At 44.0% G+C, this 9,990-nt stretch overlaps 1 protein-coding gene across 1 annotated transcript in view; it reads right to left on the bottom strand.

Annotated features, from left to right (window-relative positions):
• Nucleotides 1-372: 372 nt before the first annotated feature.
• The window catches only part of LOC311137948 (nck-associated protein 5-like), a gene marked incomplete at both ends in the record, with an annotated part of 70,364 nt that continues 60,746 nt past the window's right edge, over nt 373-9,990 (bottom strand). The window contains one exon of the mRNA XM_084172574.1: nt 373-618. Within this exon, the coding sequence (XP_084028700.1) occupies nt 373-618 (246 nt within the window). The remainder of the gene's footprint in view (nt 619-9,990) is intronic.

Here is a 9,990-nt window from a genome sequence, read left to right as displayed (position 1 = left end):
TGTGTGTGTGTGTGTGTGTCTGTGTCTGTGTGTGTGTACATTTGAGTTGCGCTGGTCTGTCATATGATGCTTGTTGCTTGGAGGACAGCAGTGTCCAATTCTCAGTCTAGTTCCTCAAATTATGTATGTGTGTGTGAACATCAGTCAACCTGAGGGTGAGTTTTCCAGCAGTTCTAACCAGATCTCAGTAATACAGAGAGGGTCAGCAGAAAGAGGTGTATGTGGAAGAGGTACTTCAACTCGGTCTGCCTCAGGGGCTGGGCCCACCACTACAAGAAGGGATGGGTGTGCCTCATTAGCAGGGGTTTAAAGGGTGTCGGTCGGTCTGTCTCTCCATCTGCTCCCCTCTCTGTCCCTGGGTCCTTAGGCCGGTCAGCCCTGGCTGCCACAGGAGGAAAGGCTGTCGTAGAGGGAGTCACTGAGGGATTCAGGCGTCTCTCTCGGGGACAGGATGTCCTCTGGTCTCTCCTTCACCAGCTCCAGCCCTCTGTCCTTCCCCACCTCTGGGGCGCTGGGCGTCCGCCCCTTACCACGTGGGCTGAGCCCTGTCTGGGGTGGCAGGGGGAGGCTGCCTGGGTCAGCAGCCAGGGGGCCCTGGGGGACACACTGTTTCAAACTCTTGTGGGAGAGGAAAGGTGGGCACACGAAGAAGGGGGAGGGCGGATGGGAAAAAAGGAGAGGATATGGATGGTAGGGATAGACAAGGGACAGAAGGATGCTATAGTTAGTTATTTTAGGATGACGTGAAATTTACCAGGTTCTAAGGCAAAACATGCATTTATATCTGCCACTTGAAGAAATGCTTTTGTCAGTAACCATGTTTCCATCCAACCATTTTGATGGGAGTAAACTACCTGTCGGATAAAAAAAAAACTCATGACAGGCCTAATGTTGGTAAATTTCCTAAATGCCAACAGAAAATATATATTTGACAGGAGTGGATACTTTTTTTGTTGGTGAAATAGATCATGCTACAAATGGCAGTGAAAACATTTGTATTTTATTGAATATTGTTGATATTGCAATTGTTGATAGAATAACCATCATATTGCGGTAAATTTGCAGTCAAGTAATGCTAAGTTGTCTGGTCCTGCCACTACGACTTGGAAAAGCACGCACAGTTTATTAGGCTACCGATGAAATAAGTTATGATGAACTTCACAGGGTGGTGAATGTGCACTGTCATAAGATAGATTATCCTTTCCAATAAATAAATATCGAGGGTCTTAACTTGTATGGTGGTGACATGATGATCGCTGCCAATTGACCAATAAAAATTATCTAGCTTGTATTCATAATCTCAACATGTACAGTGAGGGAAAAAAGTATTTGATCCCCTGCTGATTTTGTACATTTGCCCACTGACAAAGAAATGATCAGTCTATCATTTTAATGGTAGGTTTATTTGAACAGTGAGAGACAGAACAACAACAACAAAAATGCAGAAAAACGCATGTCAAAAATGTTATAAATTGATTTGCATTTTAATGAGGGAAATAAGTATTTGACCCCCTCTCAATCAGAAAGATTTCTGGCTCCCAGGTGTCTTTTATACAGGTAACGAGCTGAGATTAGGAGCACACTCTTAAAGGGAGTGCTCCTAATCTCAGTTTGTTACCTGTATAAAAGACACCTGTCCACAGAAGCAATCAATCAATCAGATTCCAAACTCTCCACCATGGCCAAGACCAAAGAGCTCTCCAAGGATGTCAGGGACAAGATTGTAGACCTACACAAGGCTGGAATGGGCTACAAGACCATCGCCAAGCAGCTTGGTGAGAAGGTGACAACAGTTGGTGTGATTATTCGCAAATGGAAGAAACACAAAATAACTGCATGGGGCTCCATGCAAGATCTCACCTCGTGGAGTTACAATGATCATGAGAACGGTGAGGAATCAGCCCAGAACTACACGGGAGGATCTTGTCAATGATCTCAAGGCAGCTGGGACCATAGTCACCAAGAAAACAATTGGTAACGCACTACGCCGTGAAGGACTGAAATCCTGCAGCGCCCGCAAGGTCCCCCTGCTCAAGAAAGCACATATACATGCCCGTCTGAAGTTTGCCAATGAACATCTGAATGATTCAGAAGAGAACTGGGTGAAAGTGTTGTGGTCAGATGAGATCAAAATGGAGCTCTTTGGCATCAACTCAACTTCCTTGCTGAGCGGCCTTTCAGGTTATGTCGATATAGGACTTGTTTTACTGTGGATATAGATACTTTTGTACCCGTTTCCTCCAGCATCTTCACAAGGTCCTTTGCTGTTGTTCTGGGATTGATTTGCACTTTTCGCACCACAGTATGTTCATCTCTAGGAGACAGAACGCGTCTCCTTCCTGAACGGTATGACTGCTGCGTGGTCCCATGGTGTTTATACTTGCGTACTATTGTTTGTACAGATGAACGTGGTACCTTCAGGCGTTTGGAAATAGCTCCCAAGGATGAACCAGACTTGTGGATGTCTACAATTTATTTTCTGAGGTCTTGGCTGATTTCTTTTGATTTTCTTCTGAGTTTGAAGGTAGGCCTTGAAATACATCCACAGGTACACCTCCAATTCAAATGATATCAATTAGCCTATCAGAAGCTTTGTCAAGAGTGGAGTGTAGTGGGATGTGGAATCACACGCAGGACACAGAGATATAAATCCAAAGGTCTTTAGTGAAGTCCGTAGAAACACGCCAACAACGGCCACAGGCCACAGGCGAAATAAACGCACACTAAACTGAACAAAGTAAGTGTGCACAAAGTGCAGGACTCTCTAATACAACACGAAATAAAGAGAGAACAAAATACAGCGGACCAAAACTACCACACGACAGTAAAACAATTACACACAACACCTAAACTAACACAAGGAACTAAATAGGGTGCCTAATGAGACTAAACACTAAACAGGTGTGACAAACAGACAAAACCAATCAAACATGAAACATCGAACGGTGGCAGCTAGTACTCCGGAGACGACGACCGCCGAAGCCTGCCCGAACAAGGAGGAGGGGCCGCCTCGGCCGAAACCGTGACAAGCTTCTAAAGCCATGACATCATTTTCTGGAATTTTCCAAACTGTTTAAAGGCACAGTCAACTTAGTATATGTAAACTTCTGACCCACTGGAATTGTGATACAGTGAATTATAAGTGAAATAATCTGTGTCATGCACAAAGTAGATGTCCTAACCGACTTGCCAAAACTATAGTTTGTTAACAAGAAATTTGTGGAGTGGTTGAAAAACGAGTTTTAATGACTCCAACCTAAGTGTATGTAAACCTCCGACTTCAACTGTACGTCATTATGCACAGCTCTTTATTTGCAAAAAGACAGTTTGTTTGAAACACACTGCTGCTGAGAAAATGCACATATTTCTTTGTGCAAATGTATTGCTTTAAACTATTTCGATAAATGGGATTGAAACCTGTTTGCAGTTTTAAAATGACTTTCCTGCAATTCTACACATTTTGCCATAGATCAGAGGACATTTTTCAGTTGTATAGCTCATCTCATGCTATTCTACACATTTTGCCATGAGGTTGAGATAATTTTTCATTTTAAAGCTAATTCAAGCTACAATGTGTGTTGATTGTGATAAAGGCACTGGATTATGAGTTGTCTTGTTTGGAAAATGAACAAATGAAATGGGCAGTGGCATGGTGCATATAGCCATAGAAGCACAATGACACACAGTACCAGTCAAAAGTTTGGACACACCTACTCTTTCAAGGGTTTTTCTTTATTTTTACATTGTAGAATAATAGTGAAGACATCAAAACTATGAAATAACACATATGGAATCATGTAGTAACCAAATAAGTGTTAAACATATCAAAATATATTTGAGATTTGAGATTCTTCAAATAGCCACCCTTTGCCTTGATGACAGCTTTGCACACTCTTGGCATTCTCGCAACCAGCTTCATGAGGTAGTCACCTGGAATGCAATTCAATTAACAGGTGTGCCTTGTTAAAAGTTAATTTGTGGATTTTCTTTCCTTCTTAACGTGTTTGAGCCAATCAGTTGTGTTGTGACAAGGTAGGGGGGTATACAGAAGATAGCCCTATTTGGCAAAAGACCAAGTCCATATTATGGCAAGAACAGCTCAAAAAAGCAAAGAGAAACGACAGTCCATCATTACTTTAAGACATGAAGGTCAGTCAATCCGGAAAATGTCAATAACTTCAAGTTCCTTCAAGTGCCAATAACTTTTAAAGTTTCTTCAAGTGCAGTCGCAAAAACCAACAAGCGCTATGATGAAACTGGCTCTCATGAGGACCGCCACAGGAATGGTTTCCAAGATGGCGTAGTAGTGCAGTTGTGTTTTTATCGTCTGTCTGTAAATAGCCTGTAAATACCCTATTTTTCGTACATATTTCCCTATCAGACTTTTCATCCTTCTACAAGATATACTTTCCTGCAACCCGCCTCACTCAATGTGGAACGGATTCTATTATTGACTTACCTTGACTTACCTTTATCTAGAATCTAGAATCTCCAGTTGAAACTAGCTAGCCAGCTAACTAGCTACTTGCTATTTGCTATTAGCCACAGCTAGCGGTGTTTCACCCAGGACATTGGATTTTTTTCTGCGGGATTAATTTTAATCACTGGACATTGATCACCGGATATTCGGCCAGTCTGCACAGCGCGTTATCGACCCAGAACATATCCGTTTTTCCGCCTGAATCACTGGACCTTTAACTCCGGATTTCATCGCTACCAGCTAGCTACCACCAGCCAGCTTCAACAAAACGGACGCTGTGGTCTGGCTAATCAAATCATCCTGAGCTAGGCCCATCGCCCATCTCCCGGCTATCTACCTCTCTGTCAACCGGACGGGACCACCTAGTGTTGACACGGAGCCCCGCCGATTCTACAGGACTGGTCTGCGGACGAAATCGTCTGATGTGGTTACGACGTTAACCACGAAGATTCCATCCATCTGGTAGCCCTGGCCCGCTAGCCGTGGCCTCTTACTAGTGCTTCACCACCGGACCTTATGATAACTCAGCTATACAGCTGATATCTGCTGGACTGTTCCTTTTTACGGTACTACATCCTGTTTATGTTTAGCCTCAGCCCAAACATGGTTAGTTTATTGTTGTTTCGGTTATTTCTAATTGTACTATATCACTGTAGACCCCCCAGCCTAGCTAAACCTGCATTAGATAGCTCCTTTGCACCTCCCCCTATACACGCGGAGACCGACTCAATTGATGACTCTAGCGATGCTATCTCTTTCATCGTTACCCAACGCTTAGGGTTACCTCCACTTTACTCATATCCTTCCATATCCTTGTCTGTACATAATGCCCTGAATCTTTTCTATAACACCCGGAAATCTGCCCCCTTTATTCTATGTACCCAACGCACTAGAAGACCAGTTCTTAAAGCCTTTAGCCGTATCCTTATTCTAGTCCTCCTCTGTTCCTCTGGTGATGTAGAGGCTAACCCAGGCCCTGCAGTCCTCAGTATCACTCCTACTCCCCAGGCGCTATCATTTGATGACTTCTGTATTCGCAAAAGTCTTGGTTTCTTGCACATAAATATCAGAAGTCTACTTCCTAAGTTTGAGTTATTCACTGCGTTAGCACACTCTGCCAACCCTGATGTTCTAGCAGTGTCTGAATCCTGGCTCAGGAAGGCCACCAAAAATTCTGAAATTTCCATCCCCAACTATAACATTTTCCGTCTAGATAGAACTGCCAAAGGGGGTGGAGTTGCAATCTACTGTAGAGATAGCCTGCAGAGCTCTATCATACTATCCAGGTCTGTGCCCAAACAGTTTGAGCTTCTACTTCTAAAAATCCACCTTTCCAGAAATAAGTCTCTCACTGTTGCCGCTTGCTACAGAGCCCCCTCAGCCCCCAGCTGTGCCCTGGACACCATATGTGAATTGATTGCCCCCCATTTATCCTCAGAGTTTGTACTGCTTGGTGACCTAAATTGGGATATGCTTAATACCCCAGCCATCCTACAATCCAAGCTAGATGCCCTCAACCTCACGCAAATTATCAACGAACCTACCAGGTACAACCCTAAATCCGTAAACATGGGTACCCTCATAGATATCATCCTGACTAACATACCCTCTAAATACACCTCAGCTGTCTTCAACCAGGATCTCAGCGATCACTGCCTTATTGCCTGCGTCCGTAACGGGTCCGCGGTCAAACGACCACCCCTCATCACTGTCAAACGCTCCCTAAAACACTTTAGCGAGGAGGCCTTCCTAATTGACCTGGCCCAGGTATCCTGGATGGATATAGATCTCATTCCGTCAGTAGAGGATGCCTGGTTGTTCCTTAAAAGTAATTTCCTCTCAATCTTAAATAAACATGCCCCATTCAAAAAATACAGAACTAAGAACCGATATAGCCCCTGGTTCTCCTCAGACTTGACTGCCCTTGACCAGCACAAAAACATCCTGTGGCGTACAGCATTAGCATCAAATAGCCCCCGCGATATGCAACTTTTCAGGGAAGTTAGGAACCAATATACACAAGCAGTCAGGAAAGCAAAGGCTAACTTTTTCAAACAGAAATTTGCATCCTGTAGCACTAACTCCAAAAAGTTTTGGGACACTGTAAAGTCCATGGAGAATAAGAGCACTTCCTCCCAGCTGCCCACTGCACTGAGGCTAGGAAACACTATCACCACCGATAAATCTACAATAATCGAGAATTTCAACAAGCATTTTGCTACAGCTGGCCATGCTTTCCATCTGGCTACCACTAACCCGGCCACCAACTCTGCACCCTCTGCTGCAACTTGCCCATGCCCCCCCCGCTTCTCCTTCACACAAATTCAGACAGCTGATGTTTTGAAAGCGCTGCAAAATCTGGACCCCTACAAATCAGCTGGGCTAGACAATCTGGACCCTTTCTTTCTAAAACTAGCCGCCGAAATTGTCGCTACCCCTATTACTAGTCTGTTCAACCTCTCTTTCATAACGTCTGAGATCCCCAGAGATTGGAAAGCTGCCGCGGTCATCCCCCTCTTCAAAGGGGGTGACACTCTAGATCCAAATTGCTACAGACCTATATCCATCCTGCCCTGCCTTTCGAAAGTATTCGAAAGCCAAGTTAACAAACAGATAATTGACCATTTCGAATACCACCGTACCTTCTCCGCTATGCAATCCGGTTTCCGAGCTGGTCACGGGTGCACTTCAGCCACGCTCAAGGTCCTAAACGATATTATAACCGCGATCGATAATAGACAGTACTGTGCAGCCGTCTTCATCGACCTGGCCAAGGCTTTCGACTCTGTCAACCACCGCATTCTTATTGGCAGACTAAATAGCCTTGGTTTCTCAAATGACTGCCTCGCCTGGTTCACCAACTACTTCTCAGATAGAGTTCAGTGTGTCAAATCGGAGGGCCTGTTGTCTGGACCTATGGCAGTCTCTATGGGGGTGCCACAGGGTTCAATTCTTGGGCCGACACTTTTCTCCGTGTATATCAATGATGTCGCTCTTGCTGCTGGTGACTCTCAGATCCACCTCTACGCAGACGACACCATTTTGTATACATCTGGCCCTTCATTGGACACTGTGTTAACAAACCTCCAAACGAGCTTCAATGCCATACAACAATCCTTCAGTAGCCTCCAACTGCTCTTAAACACTAGTAAAACTAAATGCATGCTTTTCAATCGAACGCTGCTGGCACCCGCCCACCCGACTAGAATCACCACTCTCGACGGGTCTGACCTAGAGTATGTGGACAACTACAAATACCTAGGTGTCTGGTTAGACTGTAAACTCAACTTCCAGACTCACATAAAGAATCTCCAATCCAAAGTTAAATCTAGAATCGGCTTCCTATTTCGCAACAAAGCCTCCTTCACTCATGCTGCCAAACATGCCCTCGTAAAACTGACTATCCTACCGATCCTTGACTTCGGCGATGTCATTTACAAAATAGCCTCCAACACTCTACTCAGCAAATTGGATGTAGTCTATCACAGTGCCATCCGTTTTGTCTCCAAAGCCCCATACACTACCCACCACTGTGACCTGTACGCTCTTGTTGGCTGGTCCTCACTACATGTTCGTCGTCAAACCCACTGGCTCCAGGCCATCTATAAATCACTGCTAGGCAAATCCCCGCCTTATCTTAGCTCATTGGTCACCATAGCAGCACCCACCCGTAGTCTGCGCTCCAGCAGGTATATCTCACTGGTCATTCCCAAAGCCAACACCTCCTTTGGCCGCCATTCCTTCCAGTTCTCTGCTGCCAATGACTGGAACGAATTGCAAAAATCTCTGAAGCTGGAGACTCTTATCTCCCTCAATAACTTTAAGCATCAGTTGTCAGAGCACCTTACCGATCACTGCACCTGTACACAGCCCATCTGAAATTAGCCCACCCAACTACCTCATCCCTATATTGTTATTTATTTTGCTCATTTGCACCCCAGTATCTCTATTTGCACATAATCTCTTGCACATCTAGCATTCCAGTGTTAATACTATTGTAATTATTCTGCACTATAGCCTATTTATTGCCTTACCTCCATAACTTGCTACATTTGCACACACTGTATATATATTTTCTGTTGTATTTCTGACTTTATGTTTTTTACCCCATATGTAACTCTGTGTTGTTGTTTTATTGCACTACTATGCTTTATCTTGGCCAGGTCGCAGTTGTAAATGAGAACCTGTTCTCAACTGGCTTACCTGGTTAAATAAAGGTGAAATAAAAATAAATAAAAAAAGTTACCTCTGCTGCAGAGGATAAATTCATTAGAGTTATCAGCCTCAGAAATTGCAGCCCAAATAAATGCTTCACTGAGTTCAAGTAACAGACACATCTCAACATCAACTGTGAATCAGGCCTTCATGGTCGAATTGCTGCAAAGAAACCACTACTAAAGGACACCAATAAGAAGTATTGCTTGGGCCAAGAAACACGAGCAATGGACATTAGACTGGTGGAAATATGTCCTTTGGTCTGGAGTCCAAATTTGAGATTTTTGGTTCCAACCGCCGTGGCTTTGTGAGACGCGGTGTGGGTGAACGGATGATCTCCACATGTGTATTTCCCACCGTAAAGCATGGAGGAGGTGTTATGGTGTGGGGGTGCTTTGCTGGTGACACTGTCTGTGATTTGTTTAGAATTCAAGGCACACTTAACCATTTGGTTTGGGCTTAGTGGGACTATCATTTGTTTTTCAACAGGACAATGACCCAACACACCTCTAGGCTGTGTAAGGGCTATTTTACCAAGAAGGAGAGTGATTGAGTGCTGCATCAGATGACCTGGCCTCCACAATCCCCCGACCTCAACCCAATTGAGATGGTTTGGGATGAGTCGGACCGCAGAGTGAAGGAAAAGCAGCCAACAAGTGCTCAGCATATGTTGGAACTCCTTCAAGACTGTTGGAAAAGCATTCCAGGTGAAGCTGGTTGAGAGAATGCCAAGAGTGTGCAAAGCTGTCAACACGGCAAAGGGTGGCTCCTTTGAAGAATCTCAAATATAAAATATATTTTGATTTGTTTAACACTTTTTTGGTTACTACATGATTCCATATGTGTTTTTCCATAGTTTTGATGTCTTCACTATTATTCTACAATGTAGAAAATAGTATAAATAAAGAAAAACCCTGGAATGAGTAGGTGTGTCCAAACTTTTGACTGGTATATATATATTTTTTTTGCTCAATCTGATTGGGTGGGCCTAGCTCCCCAGTGCCTAAGTCCCTGCCTAAAGCAGGACTGATATATGCTCCTCCAGCTCAGTGGCTCCAGAATGCTCCGACCAACTACTGTCTATCATATGTGCGCACAAGCATCGTAGAGAAGAAAAATGCATGTTTAGAATTGATAATCAACCGCATGATGCGAGAATGAATACAATTACTTGATTATGGAATGTTTTAATGGACACAGCTTTGTAGAACTAAAACATGCAACTCGAGAATGAATAATTTGTGGGTCTGCTGCTGTTGCAAACGATACTGTGCTTATCACCCTCTCGGCAGTCA

The sequence above is a fragment of the Coregonus lavaretus genome (assembly GCF_964263955.1).
Source record: "Coregonus lavaretus genome assembly, chromosome: 12".
Classification (NCBI taxonomy): Eukaryota; Metazoa; Chordata; class Actinopteri; order Salmoniformes; family Salmonidae; genus Coregonus; species Coregonus lavaretus.
The sequence above is the reverse complement of the archived record's forward strand: the minus strand, read 5'-3'. Positions and strand labels throughout refer to the sequence as shown.